The sequence below is a fragment of the Salarias fasciatus genome (genome assembly GCF_902148845.1).
Source record: "Salarias fasciatus chromosome 23 unlocalized genomic scaffold, fSalaFa1.1 super_scaffold_20, whole genome shotgun sequence".
NCBI classification, from domain to species: Eukaryota; Metazoa; Chordata; class Actinopteri; order Blenniiformes; family Blenniidae; genus Salarias; species Salarias fasciatus.
In genome coordinates, this window is record NW_021941230.1 from 19,098 (window position 1) to 45,774 (window position 26,677).

The 26,677-nt window shown below is 44.9% G+C and overlaps 1 protein-coding gene and 1 pseudogene across 2 annotated transcripts; both read left to right on the top strand.

Annotated features, from left to right (window-relative positions):
• The first annotated feature begins 4,236 nt into the window (after positions 1-4,236).
• Positions 4,237-25,088, top strand: LOC115384197 (uncharacterized). Of its 2 annotated transcripts, none has more exons than XM_030086500.1 (3): positions 4,237-4,304; positions 14,982-15,028; positions 22,928-25,088. In XM_030086500.1, the coding sequence occupies exons 2-3, from the start codon at positions 15,021-15,023 to the stop codon at positions 24,507-24,509; spliced, it is 1,590 nt and encodes a 529-aa protein (XP_029942360.1). In that variant the 5' UTR covers positions 4,237-4,304; positions 14,982-15,020; the 3' UTR covers positions 24,510-25,088. The 2 variants fall into 2 exon arrangements, with proteins under 2 accessions (XP_029942360.1, XP_029942359.1); XM_030086499.1 differs by having other exon boundaries at positions 4,242-4,304; positions 14,979-15,028.
• LOC115384255 (putative nuclease HARBI1) lies at positions 8,328-10,867 on the top strand (annotated as a pseudogene).
• Positions 25,089-26,677: the final 1,589 nt, after the last annotated feature.

Below are 26,677 nucleotides of genomic sequence, written 5' to 3' on the forward strand. Positions count from 1 at the left end.
TCATCTTCCATATTCTGTGTGTATATCTTTGTTTGGAATTTACTGTTCTCTTTTTTTCGCTTCTTTAAGGACAGAACAGCTGCCGGGTTCCGGTGAGTCAGTTAGGGTGTAGTTATGGGGGAAGAACTGCAAGAATTGAGGGAGTTGGTTTCACAGTTAAGAGCAGACAATGAGAGGTTGCGACGGGAACAGGCTGCGGCTGCGCCTGGTCCTCGCTCTGCCTGTCACTCTGGTTTGGCACCACCTCCTCCCCCCTCCATTTCTAGTGCCCCTGTCACAGAAAGATGAGTTTTCGTACCTCGAGACAGAAAATGCCCCAGTTTCAGGGGAAGGTCAGGAATGGCGTTAAATGAGTGGATTGAGGAAGTCCAAGCCTGCATGAGGGCACGCCATTTATCCCCATCCGATCAGGCATTTTTTGTATTTGATCACCATGAAGGAGAGGCAAGGGAGGAAAAAAAGTACCGCCCCAGCGCAGAGAGGGATGATCCAGACAAGATTTTCGCTATTTTACAAGAACTGTATGGTTGCTCTGAGTCCTATGTAGCCCTACAGGAAGCATTTTTCTCATGGCAGCAACAGGAAGGGGAAACGCTCCAGGGGTTCTCCCTCGCTTTGATGAGCCTGATGGCGTCTGTGAAAGCATGTGCACCTGAAGGGGAAGTACCAAATTCTGAGGTTCTGCTGCGGGACCAGTTTGTGGAACATGTGATGGACGGTGCCCGGTGTCACCGGTGTCAACGGTGTCAGAGCTTCAGGAGATAAGGGAGATGTTGAGGCTCCAGCAAGAGCAGTTAAACACCCTCACTCAAAGCCTTGCTGCAGTACAGAACCCCCAGCCGCATCGTCCTCCACCTCGTCGGGGTCCCATTATATGCAGACGCTGCCAGCAGCCGGGTCACTATGCAAGTGATTGTGATAGTGTGCGTGTCCCTCGTACCCGGTCCTCTTCTCCTGCACCTCAAATGGCCAGAAGGCGTCCTGCTCAGGAGTCGGAAAACTAGCGCCCGCCGAATTGCAGAGCCACAGTTTGGGCGGGGCGGACACTGACACTTTTTGCTCTGACCATGTATCACACCAGGTGAATCTAATCAACCCTGCTCCTCAGCTTGTCTGTGGTACATGGTGAGGGCAAAAACATGGCATGGAGATGATTTGATCTGGCTCCATTCTCCCACCTCTGATTCACAATATCTATTCAGAACTCAAGGAGGAACTGCAAAAACTCCAAATCTGAGCAAACTTCCCAAACCCGCTCCGAGCGAAAACGTCTCACCGTACCCGATCCAAGATAAATACACCCAAACATCACATCCCACCAAGATAAAAACTCCCGATTCAAGAGAAAACCCTCCGAAACCCAAAAACCCTCACCCGCTCCACCAGCAGACTTCTTCACCAATTTCAAAGTAAAAGTATCTTGATTCAAGAAAAAAAATCTGCCAATGGAACAAGTGAAAACCCTCCCGATTCCAGAGAACCCCCCCCCCAAAACCAAGCCCCTCCGTCCCAATGAAATACAATACCCAAGCGAACCCATCCCAAACTAAGCAAAACGAGACATCACCCAAAACAAGTCTTAAAAAACCTGCCCAGATCCGGAGCCTCCGCAGTGTTCATAAAGACCAGGTGGTTACACAAACATTTTGGAACCTGTTATTCCTGGTATTTTTCAAGAATTATTTGTTTGTATCTATAGCTGGGCCGTTAACAGCGATGACATGATGCATTATCACGAGAGTCTTATTGCACGAGAAAAAAATTGTCGATGTTAATCTCATATGTCCTGTGCCCCAAGCCAGAGAATCACACCGCGCTCCAGCTGAGCGTCAAAAAAACACACACGCGCTTTTAGCGGTGAAACACGGTCCATTCCTCATTATTTGCCATATTGAACTCGGCCGAATGATCAGAAAAATCATGAGGAAAATGCTGGTATAAGGCACAAACTGAAATAAGGAGCACAAATATGAAGAAAATGAAACTTAAATCGTGTGTTTTGTCGGTGCAGCGTTTTGGCCAGCTGGGCGTTTTTCAGGCGCTGAAAACAGGCAAAATAAAGGACATTTCCCTTCAACACACAATCAGGCTTAATAAAGGTCAGTAGGAGGCAAAATTGGGCGTGACTGAATTTAGGCTGTCTTGGAGATAGGATGAAGTTTGAGGAAGTGAGCGCTCACAAGAAACTTCTATTTTTCATCTGCTCTTTTATTGGTGGTGTGTGTGTGTGTGTTGGGGGCAATCTTGGTAAAGACTTGGTATTTTAAGCTCTTATAAATCATATTTGATGAATTGTAAAATTATTTATGTAACACACATTTTGAATGGAATCGGCAGACTTCAATGAGCCAATTTAATCGCGATTAATCGCGATTAACTCCAGGATTGGAGTGTGATTAATCGCGATTAAAAACGTTAATCGTTGCCCAGCTCTATTTGTACCGCTTTTTTAAATATTTTCAGAGTTTTACATGTTTTTGTTCTATCATCTAGTTTATTCCAATTGGTTACTCCAATTACAGAGATACATCTCCGTTTCATATGGTAAGAAAGAAGCTTGGGGATGAGCAGCTCTTCGGAGATGAAGGAAGCTGCCCTGATGGAGCAGCTGTCCCTCCCTTCATGAGCAAAACTGATATCTGTCTCTGCTTGGTTGTTTTTGCTGGCGTGTTCTCTCATCTATCTGTTACCCCTTTCCCACTGGCCAAAAAACCCGCTAAAACCCGCTAACTATTGCCTCCTCATGGCAGTCGGAAAGCGTATTACCAGGTCGAAATCCTGGGTCGTTCGACCCTGCAATCGACCCGGTAATTTACCGGGTTTTTTTGTCCCAGCATTTTAGTTGGAGGGACACATCTGGGAAGTTACATGATGACGTCGACGCAGCGCAGCTACGTTAGCGTGCTAGTTGTTGTTTCTGGACACAGCGTGAGATTTCCTTCAAGATAGCGAGACCAGAGAGCTTCTCCTGATCCGTGGGGAAGAGGAGATTCGTCTATAGGCAACAGGGACTGTGTTCCGCTGCATTGTTTTCTTTCGTTTTGCTCCGACGCGCTGATGATGTCATCAACGTGGGACACTATCGGTGCGGGAAAACGCAGCATCGCGGCTCGCCAGCAGGCGGTGAGACGCGGGTCTGCAGCCAGTGGGAAAGGAGTCTTAAAAAAAAAAGCCGCTCGTTAGCGGGTCACAGACACGGGTCGACGCGCTAGTTGCAGTGGGAAAGCGGTATCTTTCAGGGTTGCAACTGGGATCAAACCTGATAGTGACTCGTCCAAGCGAGGCTCTATCAATGCCGTCGTATCAAAGTTGTGCTGAGCTCCGAAACTATTCAGAGTTGATCTAACTCAAATCTGCTTTTCTGAACTGGAAAACTCAGAGATTCCTGTCTCAGTGTCTCAGAGTGTCTCCGAGTCGGTCAACTCACAGTTCAGGGTGAGACTCAGCATTTGTTCAGCCTGCTTCATTAAGTGGACCTCAGAACATCTAGTAACTCTGGATGGAATGCTTTGACCTCCAGAACCTCTGAGAGGAGCCTGTTGGACCAGGATTTATCTGTCCACATTGAACAGATCTACAGAAACACATTTTTTAACCTGTGTGACGTTTCTACAAACAGGAATGAGTCAGAGAGACCATTTGATCATTGTGTGTGTGTGTGTGTGTGTGTGTGTGTGTGTGTGTGTGTGTGTGTGTCTGTGTGTGTGTGTGTGTGTGTGTGTGTGTGTGTGTGTGTGTGTGTGTGTGTGTCTGTGTGTGTGTGTGTGTGTGTGTGTGTGTGTGTGTGTGTGTGTGTGTGTGTGTGTGTGTGTGTTTGCGCGCGCGCGCGCAGGTTTTTGTATGGGGGCGTATGGGTCCTGGGGACATTTTGTCCCCACAACATAGGAAAACCAGGCCAAATGTCATTTGTGGGGACATTTCTTGGGTCCCTATGAAGGGAAACAGCATTTTCTTGACCATGTTGTTGTTACTGAAAAAAGTAAAAGTGCAAAAACATTTCTTTAGGGCTACGCTTTGTTTTGGTGTGGGTTAGGGTTAGGGTTAGGGTCAGGGTTAGGGGCTAGAAATGAATGGGAGTCAATGGAATGTCCCCAAAAGAGTGGGAAACCCAACACGTGTGTGTGTGTGTGTGTGTGTGTGTGTGTGTGTGTGTGTGTGTGTGTGTGTGTGTGTGTGTGTGTGTGCTTCTTTGAAAAGTCCAGTTTCTGTGAAATCACATGACCTCTGGTGTGTTTGGGTGGTGTGTATATAAAGCTTGTGAACATCCAGACAGCAGCTCATTCTGATCACAGCAGCAGCAGCAGGTGAGTCTCTCTACTTTTCTCCTTTGTTCTCCAGGATTTTTTCCACTCAGAAACTTTTAAAAAAACAACAAATGACCCAAATGATCAGAGACCAGGGGGGTATTGCACAAAACCAGGATAAGGGATTAAGCTGGTAAACTGTTGTTATCCTGTGGCGATCTTGTTGTTATCCTGTGGTGATCTTGTTGTTATCCTGTGGCGATCTTGTTGTTATCCTGTGGTGATCCTGGACAAAGTTATCCTCAAGTCGATTGTACAAAAGCTGGCCAAGTTTATCCCGGACCAGTCACCCTGTTGATTTATTCTCTGCAGCTCGCTGCTCCACAGCAGGCTGACTACCCAGGATAAGATCAAACTGCCATCAACAATGTGAGGAATGGGTGTGGTTTACAGCATTTCCTGGATTTTTCCACACATTACATCATTTAATCCTCCTGCAGCCAAATCTTACAACTGTAGTCGTTGCATTTGCAGGGTCTGGTTGACTTTCGTATTATTTTGTTGCTCAGATTATATGAAGACCAACATAACTTTCAACACAGACGTTTCAGAATCCTTTCTTTATTAATACAAGTCCTACAATAAAAGGTTCACAATTATTTTAAAGACAATGGAAAAAACCCCTTAATGAAATTGGTACTAAACCACACTGATGTAAAAAATAAAGAATAAAAAATAAAATAAAACAACCCTGAGGCTACACAATGAGTAAAATGAGAAACAAAGGAAAAATAAATGTCTCACACCACTGAAATGGACACAATATAACAGACAGCATATCATTTTGTCTTAACTGTCTCCTGAAAATAGGAAAATCGTCCTATTTCAGGACTCCAGCTTTAGGAGTGAAAGGGTCCCACATCATTCTGACTCCACTTTTTTAACAGCTAAAATCAGACAGAAATTCGTTCTCAGAAGAAACAAATTTATCACTTCATGTGATAATTGCTCCTTGGGCTACCCTTAAGTAACTTACCAGACTGCAGAATATTTTTATGTCTGGTTTTCACCTGCTGCAGGTTCTTTTCTAGCCGGACAGGTTTGTTCTTCATGACAGATGAGGGATGAAACAAAACACAGAATAAGAACAATTGATTCAATAGAGAACACGGACACAGAGTTGAAATTTTCTTCAATAAATATCCTAAATATTGGCAAAATGCTGTTTCCCGCGCATTTTCATTTATCCTGGATGTATTGAAACCAGGATAAGGGCTTAAGCCGGCAAACTGTTGTTATCCTGTGGCGATCTTGTGGTGATCCTGGACGAAGTTAGCGCCAAGTCGATTGCACAAAAGCTTTATCCCGGACCAGTCACCATGGTGATTTATTCTCTGCACCTCGCTGCTCCACAGCAGGCGAACTACCCAGGATAAGATCAAACTGCCGTCAACAATGTGAGGAATGGGTGTGGTTTACAGCATTTCCTGGAATTTTCCACACATTACATCATTTAATCCTCCTGCAGCCAAATCTTACAACTGAAGTCGTTGCATTTGCTGGTTGACTTCAGTATTATTTTGTTGCACAGATTATATGAAGACCAAAATAACTTTCAACACAGACACTGCAGAATCATGTCTTCATTAATACACGTCCTACAATAAAAAGTTCACAGTTATTGTAAAGAAAATGGAAAAAATAAAAAAACCTTACTAAAATTGGTACTAAACCATACTAATGTAAAAAAATTTAAAATACAACAACCCTGAGGCTACACAATGACTAAAATGAGAAACAAAGAAAAAATAAATGTATCACACCACTGAAATGGACTACAATATAGCAGACAGCATCATTTTGTCTTAACTGTGTCCTGAAAATAGGAAATCGACCCCACCTTTAGGAGGGAAAGTGCTCCCACATCATTCTGACTCAACTTTTTCACTGCAACAATCTTTCTATTGATTCATTCATTCGGTCGCATTATTGTCAGCCCTATACATTGGAATACCAATAAAGACAACTTGTCACATTGCTGCCAGAGGTTTGAGTAATATGTATACTAGGGGTGTAACAATACATGTATTTGTATTGAACCGTTTCGGTACGGGCCGTTCGGTTGGGTACAGGGCTGTGCACGGGTGAGTTCACGGGCCAGAGGGTTTTTTTTTTTTTTTTCCCGGCTCACAGGCCGGATGGTGCGTGTGTTTACGTTCTGCCGCTAGCAGGTGCAGCTACACCTGCAGCCATGACTGCTACTGCTAGCAGCTTCGTCCATGCTTCACATGTCCGCGTGGCGCATTGGTCCCTGGGACGTAATGTCGTGAATTTCTGTCCACGGACGTCCGCGCGCAGGACAGACTTTGTGACCGCGTTGCTCGTATGCGCACGTCGCGCCGGTACACGCATGCGCTAGAGCACCACAGCAAACTAACCATGACAGACGCTAACTTTGAAAAGTGAGTCTGTGAAGCAAACTGTGGTCTATTTCACCAAGCAGGTTGAAAAAACTCTGAGATTAATCCTGAACTCTGTGTTGATCTACTCTGAAATGGAAAACTCTGGGTTTTCGGTTACACAACAGCTGATTTGAGTTGGATTACTCAACTTCAAGTAGTTCCACCTGGAGTTGAGCATGTGCATGACAGCTATAAAAAGCCAGCATCAATGGAGCACCGATTTGACGAGTCACCATGGCAACAGAGAAGCGGAGAGCGACATGTGGAAGCTGGAACACATTTTTAGAAAAAAATGCAACGCCGCTGCAGCAGCGAAAGAGAGGGAGATGGCGTGGCAGAAAATTGCTGCCTGTGTCAATGCGTAAGTTTAAATTTAGTCCTTTATATCAGAATATTATTGAACATTAAATATTATTACAGGGAAACTGTTTGAATGGTCACCAGTTAAGGTATTTCATTTAGTTGTAATCCTGCGGGGAAGAAGCGCAGCAGCTAAAGATGAAATATAAAAACATTGTTCAAAAGACCTCGTCATAATCTCATTGAGGTTCATCATTTTAAGCATGTTTAACATTGTAAAGTAGCATAAATACTAAGTGGCTGATGGACTGTGCAGCTGTTTTATGTCACACATCATGTTATGTTAAATAATCCTATTTAATCGAATATTATTATCTATTATTTGAGTATAATATTTTAAAAATGTTATTGATACAAATATGTATTTTGTCTTTCATGTTCTTTTCTTCTTTTGGCCCAGATTGTGAAGGTTCTGTCTGCCTGCTGGAGCCCCTTCATGCTACAACCAACCTGAAACTGTCAGCAGGAAATACTCAGAATGTTTTTGCCAAATGTTAGTTTGGAAAAATATACGCAAATATACTGAAAGATGTTATTTATCCAGGATGAGGAGGATGAAACCATGTCTGCTGCCTTCACAGAGGATCCAGAAAGTCATATCGATCCAGATCCATATCCAGATGAAGAAGACCAAAACATCTCTGCGCGGTCTGTAAATAATCTCCCGACGAATATTCAGTTCTCGCTGCAGTAATGCCGCTCCTTCATCTGCAGGATCGCTGATAAAAGGACATGACATTTTGACAGCTACACAAAAACTCGCCAGCTGACTGAAAGAATGAGGAAATGGAACAGCGCGGGGCTCACCTATGGGGGGGGGGATGTGCGTGCCTCGGAGGGAATATGTCTGATTTAAGTAACGCTTAAGGCATAGCGCCCCCACGCTTCAATGGTGAGGACAAGTACTGCATGCAGGCCGGCATCTTTATTAAAGTGAAATAGTGATGCGCAAATCATCCATTAAAATTGGCCTAATTCTGTATACAATCCATTATTATGAACATACAAAATCAATAATAATAAATTAAAGGAAATACATGGGGGAAACAGCATTTTTCCAAGATTTAGAGCCCCCCCAAAATTTTACAAATCATGTTTTCAGGGGGGCTCATGTCTCATCAAGGGGGGCTGAGACCCCCCTGGCCCCCCATAGTTCGCACCCTGAGTGAAAGTATCTGACGCTCGGGCGCCGCCCCGAGATTCAGAAAAAGAAAAAAAAAGGCTAAATAAACTCTGATACTAAATGATAACGTACTGACAATGTATGTGCCTCATTTCTTATAAATAATCTGAAATAAAGGAGCAGATAAACAGTCTAGAGAGCCGGAAAAGCTTCTCGAGGATGTGTGGATGAGTGTGCCTGCATGGAACGAACACAGCTGAGCCCAAATGTAGCAGGAGAGAAGAGTGTTGGCATCGGTGATGTGCCGCAAAGCGGACACAGACACGCGGACATGGGAAGCAACAACAACAAGAACATTTAGGTTATGCATTTTGTTCCCTACTGTATCGAAACCGAACTGAACCGTGACCTCAGAACTGAGGTACGTATCGAACTGAGATTTTTGTGTATCGTCACACCCCTAATGTATACCACTGCATTTAATTGAATTGTTGGCTTTAACGATTGCTGGAGTTGCAAGGATGATTTCAATAGCGACTGACGAGGGCAACATAGTATATATAGGTCCAACTTCCTATTCACCTGTGACCTCTTCATGATGGCATGCCCTTTTGTGAAGGACGTACTGGATGAGGAAGCGCTCATCATCAGACGAGCCTTTCAACGAGAAAGACTGTTCAGGGACAGGTCAGACCCACTGGCATGTGATGAAGACTATCTCTTTGAGCGGTACAGATTTTCACGGGACGGACTCAAGTACCTGTGTAGGCTCCTCGGGCCTAAAATACAACATCGGACCGCTCGGAGCCATGCCCTGACTGTGCCACAGATGGTCTGTGTGACATTGAGGTTTCTCGCAAGTGGAAGTTTCCTGTACTCTGTTGGGGATGCAGAGAACCTCAATAAAGCAACTATTTGTCGCACAGTCAGACGCGTTTGCCTGGCCCTGAAGTCAGTCATCAACATCTTTGTCACCTTTCCTGGCCACAGAAGACTGCATTACATCAAGGAGGACTTCTACAAGATTGCAGGTAACATCAGTTGCAGCTTGCAAATATTGGTGCCAATTCGAGCAGTTACAGCTGGATACTGTTTTGTGTTACAGCTTTTCCTAATGTGATTGGTGCAGTGGACTGCAGACACATTAGAATTAACTCCCCTCAGGGGAACATGAGGGAGATTACATCAACAGGAAGTCATTCCACAGCATCAATGTTCAGGTAAGAGTAATCTGCAGCGAGTCCGACCTCTATAGATTGTTCAGTTTTTTGCCTAAAAGGATGTGAAGAGGTTACATGTCACCTTTTCAGATCAACTGCCTGATTAGCAATCTGGAGGCAAAGTGGCCTGGATCAGTCCACGACTCCAGAGTCTTCAGGGCTGGTCCAATCCACAGGACACTCTCACAAGGTAAGCCACGCGCTATATTTGCTAGCACCTTGGACATTATGAGTGTGTAAGTACATATAGTAAGAAGTTATGCATTTCATTATTAGGTGAATTCTCTGGGCTGCTGCTGGGAGACAAGGGCTACGCCTGCGAGTCATTCCTCCTGACTCCTCTTGCTGACCCCCAAACCCTACAACAGCAGGCCTACAATCACTCGCACAGCAGGACAAGGGCTCGCATTGAAATGACCTTTGGCCTCCTGAAGTCAAGACTTCAGTGCCTGCACCACCTGCGAGTGTCCCCACCCAGAGCATGCGACATCATTGCAGCATGCACAGTGCTGCACAACACAGCAGGCTTATGGAGGGAGAGGGCCCCGACTCCAGTGGCTGACGAGGTCTGGGAAGATGCTCCCATATTCCCGGACAACTGGCCGTGTTCTCAGGGAGCAATATATTGCCAATTTTTTTTCTTAGCCTTAAGTGCTATTGTGTATTGTGAATAAATGATCTTGTGTGGTCCGTTTTTTTTTCTGTCATTGGTAGTACACTGTGGAGTCAATTTCTTAAGTCCACATGTCCAAATCAGTTGGATACCACACATTCACAGTAAACGAGAACAGAAGAACATTTTTTTCCCAGTTTTTTTTTTTTTTCTCCATACAATTGGCTGCTGCACCTATATAAAAACATGACAGAGGGCACTGTATGTTTTTTTGACATTATAGCGGGTGGTGAACTGGGGCGTGCACACTGAGAATTCAAGTATGAACTTACACCAGAGCATCAGGAGGGGCCTACGACAGATCACCATTAGTCTAACCCACCACAAGACAACAAGGTAACTGGGTCCACAGGTAGAATGTGAAGAGGGAATAAAGATCAGTGTGATTATGCTGCAAATATGACCTCTGACCAATGACAAGGCCAGAAAGCAGGCCAGCGACCCCCAACACACACACACAGTCACACACAAAAAGCATTTCCAAATTTTATTTGTCTTTATTTATTTGCTCATGTTCTCAGGTGTCATTCTGGAGCTGAGAGTGAAAAAGTGAAAATGATTAACACACTCAATTTACAGATATAGTTACAGTGTGCACTGCTCTGTCTACTCACCCCCCGTTCCAGTGTCTCTATCTGTAACTCCAATTTTCTCTGCTTCCTTTTCCTAATGTCGGTGTCCAGATCCAGATTCCTCTTCTCCCTCTGAATTTGCACTTCTGCCAGCTCAACCTGTTTCTGCAGGTGTTTGGCATAGAGCACCTGGATAGTTTGGGAATTCTGTAGAAGAATTACCAATTAGCACAACAGGATATGTGTATCACAGAGATTTACTTCCACCTACAGTATACTTACAATGTTACCGGCTTGATTATGAGGTGGTGCAGTCTCTAGGTCCTGTAACAGATTTGTGTTGGCACTGCATCACCGACTTTCTATCCAGTTTGGACTACAGCAAAGTAGCTCCACTAACTTCAAATGATACCTCAAGCCTTCTGGAGTCCGCTGAGAGAGTCTCCTCATCTGCAGAGGTGCACTCAGCAGCTGCAGATGTGCCTTCCCCCTGCCACATGAGTCAACAGAACTCATATTTACATTTGAGGGGCCATGTAAGGCCTGTGATTTTGAGTGACATTTACTGTACTTACTGGATCATCTTCTGGTGGCTCCAGGAGCACAACTGTGTCCCCAGACACTACAAGTGAATTCAAAGTCAGACAGTATAAAACTGTCAAATGTGTTGAAACTGCTGAGGAACTGCAATATTACCTTTTAGGAAGGTGCAACTTTCTGGAGCAAATAGAGTCTGTCACAACCCCCCCCCCCCCCCCCCCCCCCCCCCCCCCCCCCCCGGATCCCCTCCACCACTGGCCTCCCTTTATTTATGTCAAGTGCTGCTCCTCTGCTGGGGTCAGGTCCTGGCTCGGTGGGCCACCCCCTGTGCTGGTTTTATATGTCTTCTTTTTCACGGCTAAAACGGTACATACATTCATTCTCAGGAGACAACACATTTAGCGCTTCATTTGACAATTGCTCTTTGGGCTACACTTAAGTAATAACTTACCAGACTGCAGAATATTTTTATGTCTGGTTTTCACCTGCTGCCAGGTTCTTTTCTGGTTTGTTCTTCATGACAGATGAGGGATGAAACAGAACACAATATGAGAACAATTGATTCACTAGATAACACGGACACAGACTTGAAATGTATTTGAACATAATTGTACTTCACATAACTGGAGTAACATGCACTTCTATGAGCCACATTTAAGAAAAACACCAGTACAGTATTTATTAGTGGACTTGAGAAGTCATCAGCTCCGCATTCTTGAACTGTAATGATGACAGTGTCTGTGGAGGACAATTTATTAATTCTACGTGTTGGCGCTACTTACGCATTGAGCCGGTCCGTTATTAACTGCCAGGCGTTTTCCCTCTCCTTTTTTGCGGCACTCGTGTTGCCTTTCTTCCGGATTATATGTTTCACTTCTTCATATAATTGAAGAAGCAGTACCTGCTCATCCCGCGTGAAGTAAGATGCATGTCCTTCGTCCATTTTCGATCTGTGATTCTGTGATCGATGTCGTGGTCTTCTTAAGAACGCCATGAACGCGCACTTATCCTGATGCTCAACACCTGGCTTGAGTGAGCCGCGTCTTTTTATCCTGGCTTGGCGAACGTGTAACCGATTAATCCGGGAAAACACCGACGAGGCTTACTCAAGCCGCGCATTTTCATTTATCCTGGATGTATTTATCCTACTTTTGTGCAATAGCCCCCTGGTGTCCATGGAAACCATCAAGCATTCAATCCAATACCATTTATGAAAAAAAAAATACTATAAAAGAAAAAGAAGAAGGTGCATGTTCTCCACGATAATAATGGTTTTCCTCCCTCAGTGTCAACAGCTGATGAAGGTTAGTTATTGACTGTAAAAGATGAGTTTATTTCTACCCACCAGTCAATTCATCCACTTTGTTGAGATAAATGTAATAAAAAGTGTAGTATCTATAGTTTATTGCAGGCCTGGCCTGAACCAATCCGGCGCCCTCTGCAAGGTTTTTGGTGGCGGCCCGTTACACTCACAACAAAGCTGATAGCTTTGTCTTTGACAATTCTTTATTATTTAGAGACAGAAAATTCTCAATCAGCACAGTTAACAAGAAAAATTCTAGAGAAATGTTACCAAAAAAAGGAAGAAATAAACGGATCTCTGAAACACAATATGAATACTTATAACATGAAGTGCAAATGATACAGAAAACCAGACATAAAGCTTCTTTCAGCAGCAGCCACTGGAACAGGAACAGTGGCAAAGAGTCTCAGAGCAGGTTGGGAGAAAGTTCTGCTATAATGAAAGTGTAGCTGAGGTGGAGGCAGGAGGAGGAGCGCTTGATTCTGAGGTGGAGCCAGGAGGAGGAGCGCTTGATTCTGAGGTGGAGCCAGGAGGAGGAGCGCTTGATTCTGAGGTGGAGCCAGGAGGAGGAGCGCTTGATTCTGAGGTGGAGCCAGGAGGAGGAGCGCTTGATTCTGAGGTGGAGCCAGGAGGAGGAGCGCTTGATTCTGAGGTGGAGCCAGGAGGAGCGCTTGATTCTGAGGTGGAGGCAGGAGGAGCGCTTGATTCTGAGGTGGAGGCAGGAGGAGCGCTTGATTCTGAGGTGGAGCCAGGAGGAGGAGCGCTTGATTCTGAGGTGGAGGCAGAAGGAGCGCTTGATTCTGAGGTGGAGCCAGGAGGAGCCTTGAATCTGCTGCATCACTGGTGGATTGTGTTGCTGAGGTGGAGGCAGTCGTGGTTGAATGTCCAGGGGGGGTTTAGAAACTTCAACAGTACGTCTGAAAAGAGTCTGTGACTCCACTGAGTATCTAATAATAAAAACACATCATTCCGAGCATAAAATGAAATGATAACATAAATAAAAAAACAAAGAGCTGCATGTGTGTTTTCCACTAGAGTGCACTCAGAATATACAAGGTCCTTGTTTCAGATTCGCAAACTGGATGTTTATTTGTTGTTTATTGTCATTACAGTGGAATGCTGAAAGGCAAAATGCAATGTGATAATAAACATCTGAGTGAATTCCAGCAGTGCTGATGTTCACAGCAGCATTCCTCTCCTGTGATGCTCTAAATTAATAATAATGATGAGCCTTAACAGCTCAGCTCTCAACTATTAGATATGGGGGGAAAAGTGACTATTAGCAGCCGGGCCAACGTTAGCTAACCAGACGGCAATAAAAATGTTAAGAATGAAAGAAAATATAAACACTGTCTGAAATGATATAATATAAATTTCTGTGAGGAAGGTAAGGTGGGAGAACCAGTAGTTACCCACATGATCTACATTATGTTCCATAAAAACAAGCCCGTCTAAAATAATGACTGGTATTAAAACCAGTGTTGGGCAAGTTACTTTTAAAAAGTAATTAGTTAAAATTACAAATTACTTCTCGCAAAAAGTAATTGAATTCGTAACTCAGTTACCTCATTGTAAAAGGAATTAGTTACTCAGCAAAGTAACTGACGTTATTTTTCATGTTCTATACATTACTAAAGACTATTCTTACAACATTCTATAACATTTATAACATCAAAGAGGTTTATGTCAACTGACTGAACAATAAAAACACTTTAAACAGTATTTTAGAACATTTGGTATTTATTTGAACTAAACTGCAGCCTGTTAAGAAAACACAAGTGTAAACCTCTGGCCATTAAGTGGTGCTAATCTCTGTAACTGTACATTAGTTACTGTGTACCAGAGTACCTGCAGTCAGAGTGTTCAGCTCGGCTCTGGTCACCTGGAGCGTTGCTCGTTTTAACAGAGCGACTCGTCTCCCTCCTGGCTGCATTTGGGCTCGAGGTGGGTTAGCATGGGGTTAGCATGGGGTTAGCATGGGGTTAGCATGGGGTTAGCAGCAAGTGTCATGCTAGCATGTGTTGATGTGAGGTGCTGCTGGAGGCAGACGTGGATAAAGTCTTCCAGTGAAGCTTCCAGTTTCAGAACGCTGCCTTTGAAGGTCTGAGGCTCGACGAGCTCCACGCCATTGTCTCTGTCTTGTTGTGTTTACCGGTCAGCGCTTGCAGCGAGTGAGACACGTGATCAGGGCATGATCCGCCCACCAGCCAATCATCATCGCGTCACAACCTTATGTTTTCAAGAAAGGTACACAGCACTTTCTGTGCAAGAGTTATTTGAAGAAAAAAAAACAGTCAAAGATCACACAGTGTTTTGTGAAAGTTTTTTTTTTTTTTTTTGCTGTGTTGTTAATTTATTCCATATTTCTGCTCAAACTGTTTACGGATCTTTCAGGGTTCCAACATGTGTCCCCACAATGCTCTGCTCAATCTACAACCTTAATTACTCATCTGATGCCGTCTTTCTTCTGTATGTTTACAGCAGTGTGACTGCAGTGAAGCATCAGGACATCACCTCAACACCATGGCATCGTGAGTATCCTGACCAATGAACACAACAAACATGAGACCTAAACCCTGAAGAGGGATAAACCAGTCCTGAATATCTGTTTCCTGGCTGACTGAGTCAGACATGTGTCATCCTTGGTAGTGGTGCTGTGAATCCTGTTAAAGCCTGTTATCAACTCAGTAACTCAGCTCAGGGTTCCACTGGTGATCAATATGTTCACAGGAAAGGAGTCTGGAGAAATCAGACCAATAACTAGTGATGGGCAGAAAAGCTGCACGAACAGCTGTCGTTATTTTCTGAAGCCACTGGATGGTGCTGACTGTTTGACAAGAAATGTTTGAGAACACACTTCAGAATCAAAATCAGAATAGTCTTTATTGTCATCGCAACAAGTTACCGAAGTTACAAGTTACAACGAAATTACTTGGGTTTTAAAGACGCCCAGGCAGCCAATTATGGCGCTCTGTCTTGAAAAAGAAACAGAGTTAAAGGTATACTGGAGGATCCTTAGAACCAATCAGAATTGTATGGTTCCAACTTATGATTGGGCAGTCGTAATGCCAATCAATGTGGGAACGCATTTGCGTGATGACGTGTCACGTGGAGTCGCCGCCTCTGTGCGCACGCTTGTCTTGAGCCGCGCATGCGCAGAACATTGTTTAGGAAGTGACATGCAGCAGGAGTGATCATCGCAGAAGCCGCAGAAGCGGCTTGTTCCCCTCGCGAACACCTTCGAACAGGGGCGGGTTGGCCATCGGGAGGTTCGGGAGGTTTCCCGAACGGCTGGTGTGTTCCCGGCCGGTGGGGTCTATTCCGGGCCGGCGGCCACAAGCACCCCCCCCGCCCACGCCCCCCACGGCCCGTGTGCGTGTCCGCTCTCGGGTTATTTTTGGATAAAACGGGTCTCCAAACGAAGCTCCCGGAGGATAGAAGAAAGGCCATAGAAAAGAAGGAAGAACCCGTGTTTTACTGGGAGATTCCTTTACGAGGTGGCGGACATTCAAAGCACAAAAGGGATTTAGGACTGATCACGACGGGGGAATGTTTCTGCTGGACAGGTAACATGCTTATTATCCCATTCTAATGTGTTTCTGTTGCATAAACACGTAAGAAACTACTTTACGGATCGTATTCTTATGGATGATTGGAAGAAGAGTCCGACATGATTACAAATGTGTTTTAATCCTATGCGGAAAGACGATGCTCCAGCTGCGCGGATGTAAACAGACTGACATGCGGCTGACGTGTGCGCTCCCACAGTCCTCATGTGGAGGGAGCCGCGCATGCACAGTGCTCCGAAAATGACAAATAGGCCATGTTGTACGAAATCGGCGGTGAATCCTTCAGCATACCTTTTATAGAAACTCAGACAGAAATTGGGGGAGGGGGGGAGGGGTGGTGGTTAAAAAAAAGATACATCAATTCAGATTACGGTTCCAAAAGGGAGTCGTGATTAGAAGTAAGAGACCAAAAAAAAAGCCAACCTGCACACAAACATAGCAAGACATGTAAGGCTAAATCCCATTTCACCCCTTAGCCCTTCCCCTTGGCCCTACCCCTCGTTTTGCGCGTTCACGTGGAGGGGTAGGAGTGTCCCACTTGTCATTATGACGGAGGGGTAGGGCCAAGAAAGAGGGCCAGTCACCCCTCCAAAAGGAGATTCTCGAGAGGCACACTCCAAACGGAGGGGTATCGGCCGATGGCGAGGGGCGCTTGTTCTTTCAGCCTAGATCATGCCTGGCGGGCGGGGTTAATTCACTTCCGCATTGGCGGGAGTGATCGTTTCCACACCCGCGCATTCCAGGCGCATTCCAAACACAACAGATAGACGATTATTTTCAATAAACTGGTTTCTTCAACACGGCCCGCCTGGAATGCGCGGGTGGGAAACGAGCGCCCCCGCCAATGCGGAAGTGAACTAACCCCACCCGCCACTGATGGTCCAGGCGAACAAAACAAGCGCCCCTCGCCACCGGCGCCACTGGATGACAGATTTCTCAGAAAGCCTTCCAAGATCGGCAAGATGGCGGCGTCCGCAACGAAAGACGTTCATAAATGTCAGTATTTTGTCAATTAATAAAGTTTTAAAATGTAAGAAAAACATTCTTCTTCGGCAGACAATTGTCGCATCTACCTACGTCATCGGCAGCGGCGACTACTGATGACGTACGTGATTGTCGGAAGGGTGTCCCAATTCGGAGGGGTTGACTTTCTCCCCTACCCCTTAGCACTCCGTTTCATAGGGGGAGGGCTAAGGGGTAGGGCCAAGGGGAAGGGCTAAGGGGTGAAATGGGATTCAGCCTAAGAGAAGTTGCTATCAGACTAGCAGATCAGCGGTCGCAGCTATACGTCATCACCACTCGTCGTCAGCAGAAAAGTGTGGTGGACACGTTGAGAGTGGGGGAGGAAGTGTGTGTGGCATGTATATGGCATTTCAGTTCATCAGTCTGTGTACGTGTGTGTGTGGTTTGGCCCGCCTCCCCTTTGTGCTCCAGCTCAGATGGTAATTGCCGGGACGGCCTTGAACGAATCAGTCCAAAGGTGAACTTGGGTTGCAGCTGAGAGTAAGAGAGGGAAGATAGAGAGAGCAATCAGTCTTGTCCTTAAATCTTCAGGGAGAATTGTTTAGTATTCGACGGGCGCCAAACACAATCAGAAGATATCTTGTTTTGGCGGAAGGAGCCGTTTGACCTTCCTTTGCTCGGTTCTCCACATTTCAGACAAAAGCTGGTTTTAACCCTCTCGGCGATGGTGACATCCAACTTGCGACTCAATCGTCTATAACCCAAATTGTCCACCTTTCGAAAGAGTTCGCACAAACGGTCAGTCTCAGCTTTTGCCTGTTGATTTGAAAAGACCGTCCTCCCTTGGACGTCTTTTGTGGGGGCGGTCCTCTTAGTCCTCCAGAGGATCACACTAGTCGCAGCACAAGCCAATCAGCAGCAGGCCGATCATCATAAATCCGAAAATGTAATAATCCACAATGACCTCGACGGACAGGGGTGCCAGGCATGTGACACCCCTCCACTTCTCCCGGGCGTCCATCACATACCCAGCATGCCGAGTCCCGTCCGGACAGGCAGGATCCCCGCTTCTCTGCTCTTTGTTGAAAAACTCGTATCAATTGCGTAGAGAGACCAGCTGATCAATTCCATGGTTGATATTTGGTTTGTTCAAAAAACCAAGTCAAGTGATTCCTCCAGTAAAACAGACGAGACAGAGAGCAGCAAGCAGAGACGATAGGGAGGGAGAAGCAAAGTAGGGAGCGATAGAAAAAGTGTCCGCCTCCTCCGAGAGCCAGCAAAGAAGCACTTTGCCTCAGCCTGTTTTTCAGCCTCCAGCTTAAAGCCAAGAGCACCATCTAGTGGCTTCAGGAAATACAGTGATTCATGAGGACCTGCCCATTACTCCCAATCACAAACCCTGCAAAGCAGCTTACTCTTCGCCATGTAGGAAACTACTGTCCAGACAGGAAGTCTTCAAACATCATCCCAGACCAACCCCTGATGCTCACTGGATGCGTTCTGGCTCTGGTCCGGACACTGCAGCTAATCCGTAGTCATTAAAATCAATGCTGTGGTGCACACCGGCTGCGGTCCGCCTCCGGTCCAGCTGCGGAGCCTCTACGGAGCTCCGGTCTCTTTCCGCAAAGATCCTATTTTTCCGCATGCCGGAGCCCTACCGCGTCAATTCAGACGGAAGCAAGTCGGGCGCCGGAAGGAAACACGATACGTGTTCCAAAATAAGTGACTTCAAGATAAATTCTGTGTCGTGTTTTTGCCTTAATATTCTATTTTTTACTTCTTCTGGTAGAATACAGAACAAACAACGTGATGTAGTCATTATACGCTTTAGAAGAATGAATGGTTTTGTTCTTCGTCACTGAAGGAAAGTCAAATGACTCCAAAATGGCTCAAAACAGCTCTGTGACCAGAGCAGCTCTGTGTTGCCAGATTGGGTGGGTGTGTTCCAAATCAAGCGTCTTTTTTGAACACGTCGGACGGGTTGATGAAATGATGTGTTTATGACAATTTTTTTTATTATACAAATATGGTTTTAACGTGCATTTTCAACCGAGATGGCGGTTTGGGCTGCTTTCTATTGAGTTAAACGGGTTTCAAATTGTTTACGGGGGAGAGAGACAGATCTGGCAACCTCCTCCAGCAGACTGCAAAGACACCGCAGGCGGTGTGAATCACAGTGCTGCGGTGTACCGGACCGGAGATGGACTGCATCCAGTGTGCATGAGGGGTAAAGCAACTCTGCTGCTGTAACTCAAACCTGGAAGGCCTCTGTGGATGTGTAACCTGGTGAAACTAGTGACATTAATAGTGACATTAATTAAATTGACAATATAAACATACATCACTCTGATTACTGTGTCCATTGTTTCCTGCTTAGACGTTTAGCGTGGAAATTTCTCAGTGTTCTTCATTCATTTAGATTTTAGTTTGGAGCAGAACTTCCTGTGTTCTTTATCGTAGAGTTTGGTTTAGAGCAGAAAGGTGGATTAATGAGTGGTGAATGTGGAGAACGCTGTGGAGAACCTGGATCCTCTAATGCAGGGGTCCCCAAACTTTTTCCTGCGAGGGCCACATAACTTTTCCCTTATCTGATGGGGGGCCGGGGTCAGTTTGAAAAAGTCCCACTTTATTATTAAATGCAAATGCACATACCATATTTTTCGCACTATAAGGTACACCACATTATAAGGCACACCGTAAATGTATATATATATATATATATATATATATATATATATATATATATATATATTTTTTTTTTTTTTTTTTTTTTATTATTACTTCTTACATATATAGGACTCACCGCATTATAAGGCCCAACAGCCTCACGGCAGTTCATGCTCCGAGTCAGGTAAATTAATCTACTGAATCCTGTCCAGGAGCAGCGCTCTGCACTGTTTTTTGTGTCCCACGTCACTCTTTTTAAACTAATACATTTCAATGAGAGTCGCCTGGCCATGCCCCCCTCACATTAAACGATGCATATACTGTTGTTTCTTTTATTCAGACGCTCAGATAACAGCCACCATTACTACCATTGCCCTGTTCACACTGAAGGTAACTTTAAAGAAGTGTGCAGCCACACTGCTGAACAGGAACATTCTGGAGACATGGCGATAGTGTCCAGTCCAGGATAAAAGGGGAGAAAAAAATTATCCACGTTCTGTATGAGCGAAATACATATTGCTGATCCAGGTGGTTCCATTCTCAGTGGAAATGTGTTCAATAGTGAGTAAAGCGACGTATCAAAGCCAGTTGGACTGAGGACGCTCCTCTGCACGGACATGCAGCGCAGCGCGGCCGCTCCCGGTGTCGCGGCGGGGCAGTCCAACAGCTCGGACCGACAACCGGCTGGTTTTTATTACCGTATTTTCTACAAAAAAGGTGCACTGTTGGTTTTTGAGAGAATTAATGTCACGGATGCGGGGTGGAAGGACCCAGGCGCAGGCAGCCAGGTGGGGAAAAAAGTCTTTATTTTCCAAAACAAGGGAATCCAGAACTCAAGGCAAATCGGGAACTCAGGAACACAGGAACAAAAAGGCAAATGGAGCGGAGGTGCAGGCAGGGACATGGAGGCACACAGATGGAGGCACACAGACAGACCCACAAGGAGCCGACAAGACACACCTGGAGCACGGGACTTAAAGAGACTTAAGGCAAGATTTGTGAAAAACTACACATGCATTTCCAGTTTATTCAATGCTAATGGGCCGTGAAGCATTAAAAACCTAAAATAACAGGCCAATCCTTGTATCTGTCTGTTGCCTTATACAGGCTGTGTGCCAAATAATTTGTTGCTGTTCGGGGTCCGAATTGACGCTGTATGCGCGTTGCCGAACAGGAAGAACATGGCCGCCGTGGACACGGACTCAAACACTGCTGGGATCAGGGGCGGGCAGTGTTGCCAACTTGGTGACTTTCTCGCTAAATCTGGCGACTTTCCAAAGCCTCTTGGTGACTTTTTTTTGGTCAAAAGCGACTAGCGACAAATTTAGCGACTTTTTCTGGTGCTGTGGAGATGTGACAGGACGTCTCCGCTGTTCTCAGCAAGCAGCGGATGCTGCGTGAGCCCCTCCCCCGTCCCAAAGCACTCACAGGCGGCCAGTCTCAGCGGCGCCCCCTGCTGCAGGCAGAGCAGAGAGGAGACCCACACCGCTCCTCCACACGTCAAATGAATCGCACGTGCGCAAATACGCCGCTGCTCACTTGCTGACAAACGAAGAATCAACAGAAGAAAGTTCATCTGCAGTTCTATTTGTAGTTTCATTTGTCCGCTCTCTCGGTATATTATATATTTGCTCCCGTCTGTGAATCGAAGCAGGAGCCCCCCCGCGCGCTCTACAAACAATCGCATAACTGCATCCACTCAGAGCCCACAAAAAACACCACGAAGAAAAAAAGGACTTTATCAGTGTTATCTCATGAGTCCAAAAAAAAAAAAAAAAAGACCGAAGCCGCAGGCACCCGAATAAATATTGGATATGCGTTTGATTCACGGAGGGAACTTCAGCTACATTTGGGAGTGAAAACGGATGCTGACAAAAATCACATAATATGCGCTGTGGTCTTGCAGTAAACCGCGACGTAGTAAACAGCAGGAGCATCCCTGGTGCAGCGCTGTGAAGCCGGACATTCTGTAAAATGTTTGTGCGCGCTCCCGTGCCGCCTTGGCTGGTGGCTGCAGTTCCCCACAGCACCTATCGCGGCAGCACTGAGGTACATTTTGTAAAGTTGCCTTAAGTCCCTTTAAATACATGGCAGGGCAGGTGAGGCACATTAAGGAGTAACGAGGCGGGAGAATATGAGGGCAGGTGACTTGACAGGAGAACAAGAGGAGCAGACAGGTGACCAGGCAGGAGAACATGAGGGCAGACAAACAGAACAGGACCCCAGTGCCTCCACGAGGACCCAGGGGCACAGGGCGTGACAATTAAAGGCTTTTAGGTGCCTTATAGTGCGGAAAATACAGTATATGAAAAAAATTGAAATGCTCTCTGGGGGCCGGACCAAATGTGGAGGCGGGCCGTAGTTTGGGGACCATTGCTCTAATGGAACAGAAATGCTAATCACTGAAGAGGGGCTATTAATTTAATTATTAAATTCTTATTACTCTTCCTGGGTTTGTTATTTGCACTAATGGATGTTCAACCGAGGATCTGAAATTTGATCTCAGCATTTAAAACTCCTCTGAGCTGCTGACAACAGACAGAACATAAATGCTCTTTAACTACTGAAGCTAATGCTAATCATCACTGACTGGACTGCTTGAAGGACTCTTCACACATTGCGACCTGATCGTTAGAATAACATAAATAAAACAATTTAAAGCCCAAACTTGTCTTAATAACTGCAGTTACAGAGTGGTAACTCACCTGGAGCCGTCGTCTCCTCTCAGCTCTTAATGACTCTTCTTCACTTGGTTCTGCTGCAGGGCCTCCCAGACTCTTCAGTACTTTTCTTTCACTTTATTTCTTGCTGTTTGTAACATTTTATGACTCTCTTCTTTCCACCTTTTCACAACAAAAACAAACAGACAGCCTCCATGTCCTCCACTTAGCTTGTTTCCTTCTGCTGAGCTGCAGACTGTTTTCCTCCTCCTGATTTCCCCGCCCACTGAGAACGGTTTCCATGGAGACAAACAAGGCGGGTGGAAACACAACCAAACCAAGTGGAGAGGAGTGGAGTGGGGCAGAGTAGGGTAGAGCAGAGTAGGGTAGGTGGGACTCTTCCTGTGGGTTTAGATGGTGTTTTCCTTCTTGGAGACATTGTCGGTCTTGTAGGTCGTTGTAGGTCTGGTTCTTGTGAGTTTATTACTTTTTGTTCATTTCACATGCATCATGGTAAATTAAATCTCAGTGACAGTTTGGGTTTTAATTTTCTATTTTTAATTTTTTGTAGCATCAGTAACGTCTCATCCAAATATGAAGACCTGGAGTCCAGAAGCATCCTGATCTCAGGAGGACGTCCCAAAATCTACCAGTTGAAACCCAGGAAAGAGAAGATTGGCACTGTGACCAGAATGACTGTTGGAGAGAAAAACCAGGACAGGCCCAATAAAACCATCCTGCTGGTTGGTGAAACAGGAACTGGAAAGTCTTCACTGATCGATGCTCTGTTCAACCACATGATGGGAGTGACCTGGGAGGATGAAGTCTGGTTCCAGCTGGTGGAGGAGGAGAAGAACTCTGATCAGACTGAGAGTCAGACCTCAGATGTTGTGGTGTACCAGATCTTTGGTTATGAAGGTAACGCTCCACCCTTCTCTCTGACCATCATTGATACTCCTGGATTTGGAGACATCAGAGGGATTGAACGTGACGCCATGATCAGTGAAAGACTGCTGGACGTGTTTCGAGCAGAGGACGGCGTGCGCAGCGTTCATGCTGTGGGTCTGGTGTTGAAGTCAAGTGAGAATCGTCTGAGTGATCGACTGTTGTATGTCTTCAACTCAGTGATGTCTCTGTTTGGAAAAGGCATGGAGAGAAACATTGTGGCTCTGATGACCCATTCAGATGGACTCACACCTCAAAATGCTCTGAAGGCTCTCAATAAAGCCAAAATCAAATTTGGGAGAAACAAGAAGAACCAGCCCACTCACTTCCTGTTTAACAACCTGCAGAAAAAGGAGAGAACAGAGGAAGAAGAATTCATTTTGGAAACTCCATGGAAAATCTCCAAGAGAGGGATGAACCAGTTCACTGCCTTCTTAGATGAAGTAACTCCTCAGACACTGGATGAAACTATCAGAGTCCTGAATGAACGTGCTCGTCTGGCAGCCTGCATCAAAAACCTGCAGGAGAGGATCCATCTGATAGAGCTGAAGAGAAGAGAGATCCAGCAGAAACAGGAAGCTGTGAGAGAATGTCAAGGAATGATGAGAGAGAATAAGAATTACAGCGGTCATGTAGAGGTGTCATACAAAATAAAAAAAGAGTTATCTGATGGAGGCTGGGGCTTCCTCAAGTATTCAGGAGCTGTCTGCTGCACTTCCTGTGAGGAGAACTGTCACTATCCATGCTCTGTGTCCTGGGCTGCAGGGTTTTGTGAGGTGATGAAATTAGGCCGCTGCACTGTTTGCAGTGGGAAGTGCCGTATATTGTCTCATGTCAAAGACAAATGGATATATGTCACTGAGTCAAAGAGAGTTCCATATACTAACAAAGAGATGTGTGAGGAGTATGAGAAGAACAAGTTGGCCGGAGATGTAGAAGAAGCCCTACTGGAGATGCTGAAAGACCAGGAGAAGAAGATGATGGAGGAGGAGAGGCCACTGCTGGATGAAGCCTACCAACATGTGATCAGTCTGGAGAAGATCGCCCTCAACGTCAACTCAGTGTCCACCTACGTCCACTATGACCTCCTGATCAAGAAAATGTCAGAGAGAGGAGACCAGGAGAAGGTCGAGAAGCTGAATGAGATGAAATATAAAGCGGACAAACAAACCAAGTCAGGAGCATCATATGTGCGCAATAAAATGTAGGAATGGAAAGACCGGTGCATGAAGTAAAAACAAGAGCTGAACGTCCTGGTTTTCAATTTACCGGACAAGCGTGTGATTTCCCAATCAAATATTATCTGGATTTATTGAGCTTAAATGCTGCAAAGTAAAGTACTGCATTACTCCCAGGATGGGGGGGGGGGGGGGGGGGGGGGGGGGTCAAACAGCGGAGTCCCGGACAGCTCCCCAATAATGACAGTTAGGATCCGCACCTGGACAACGACTATGACATTTGGGCTCTCACCCTTTCTCCTCTGAACTATTTTGTTTAGTAAAAAAGTCTTTAATTTTCGCCTGTTTCGACATGTGTCTCCCGCTGTATTGTTGTGCTGCGCGCTTTGTCGAGGTAATGAAACATGTGCTACAACTTTAGTTCCATCTGAAAAAAAGTTATGTTCCACATAAACCACGCCTATTCATAAAAGATCAGATTCAAGGTTTTATTGTTGTTGTTTTTTGATAAAATGATGTGGAAATGGGCCATTTTCACAGCTCCACTACTTCCTGAAATTAACTGTGCACATTCATTTCCTGTCTTGCATTATTGGCCATAATGATTAATCCAGGTGTGTCTTGTTGCAGCAGTCTAAACCAGACACACCTGGATTAATCAGTTTGGCCAATAATGCAAGACAGGAAATTAATGTGCACAGCTATTTTCAGGAAGTAGTGAAGCTGTGAAAATACCCCATTGCCTTTTTTAATTTAAACTTTGCTTGGAGGGAATATTCAAATAAAAATTGAGCTTGGAAGGAATATTTTTCACTGGACATTTTGACCGGCGGTGTTAAAATATGTCGGACTTCGGCAGATTTTACCAGTCAAAGTCCGGTAATTACCGGATAACGGAAACCCAGAAGTACATAGAAGAATTATAAATTATATACATGAGAAAGCAAAGGAGGCAGAGAGAAAGACATGCTGAAGCTGGAGGATTAGCCCTGAAGCTACCAAATGTGGTGAGGACTGGATAGGATGAATCATTGTTTAGGTTATATTGTCAATAGAGATTGAAAAAATAAGCGTTGTTTTTCAGTAACATTTTCTGCAACTTGATGGCAACTCCCTTGACCAATCGCACTTGAAGCAATTGAAGCATTTACTAATGGTTTCTTTCTTTCTTCTGTCTGTATTCTTACTTGTATTGTACGTCGCTTTGGACAAAAGCGTCTGCTAAATGAAATTGTAGAATTGTAGAATTGTAGTAACATGAGTTCACACTGGAAATTTCGTTTGATACTATTTTTTTTACTTTGATTTTTATCCTTTACTCCTTTATTTCTCAAAATTATAATGTAAGTTCATTTAATCACATATTATTTTATAATCCTGCTCATATATAATCCCAGGCATGCTGGCTGTTGTTTAACCAGTAAAGTATTGTTGTGTTTGTAATCCGACATTATCAGCTTTTGCACCAAGATTGCTTCTCTGCTCATAAAGTTGAACAGGATGCAGCTGTTGAAGTGAATATAACCTCACAAGTCGACATCCTGTCCTGATTGGTTGGTGTGAAGAACTCACCTGCAGATCCCACAAGGGTTGAGTGCATGAGTTTTTTGTTTGTTTGTTTGTTTTTTTTCAATGTGTGCCTTTGTTTTTTTGTGGAGAACTGAGGCTGAGGTTGGTTCCCTTGGTAACGAGACAGGAACTCATGCGTCAGATCAGTTAATGGACGGGAGAATATTAAAACCATGTCTTCCAGTGGCTCGCTCTCGTCCAGAGGCGGCCACCTGCTGGAGCTCTCTGAACTTTCAATCTGACAAAGAAAACATCTTTGAAGATTTCTGAAGCTGGAAAGAGTCAGCCTTTGAGGTTGATGACAATCAGACACACAAATTTAGATTAAAATCAGATTATCTGGAGCGGCGAAATCTGAACACTGCTTTCCTGAATGATCCAAATCCAAAATAATACAAGTCTGAAATTTAAGACGTGTAAGAACCAACACAAAATCAGTTCTCTTTGACTTTTTGTTCATTTATTCTGGTGTTTTACGTTTTTATCATAGTTTTTCTTGAATTATAACTTGTAATCCTTTCAGTGAATAAAACCCATAAAAAGTAAAAAGTTCTCTGGTGGAGTGGTGTTATTTCTCTGAGTCAGAGCTAGATAGGTATACGGGACAATACAAGGTTTCTTCAGAAGTA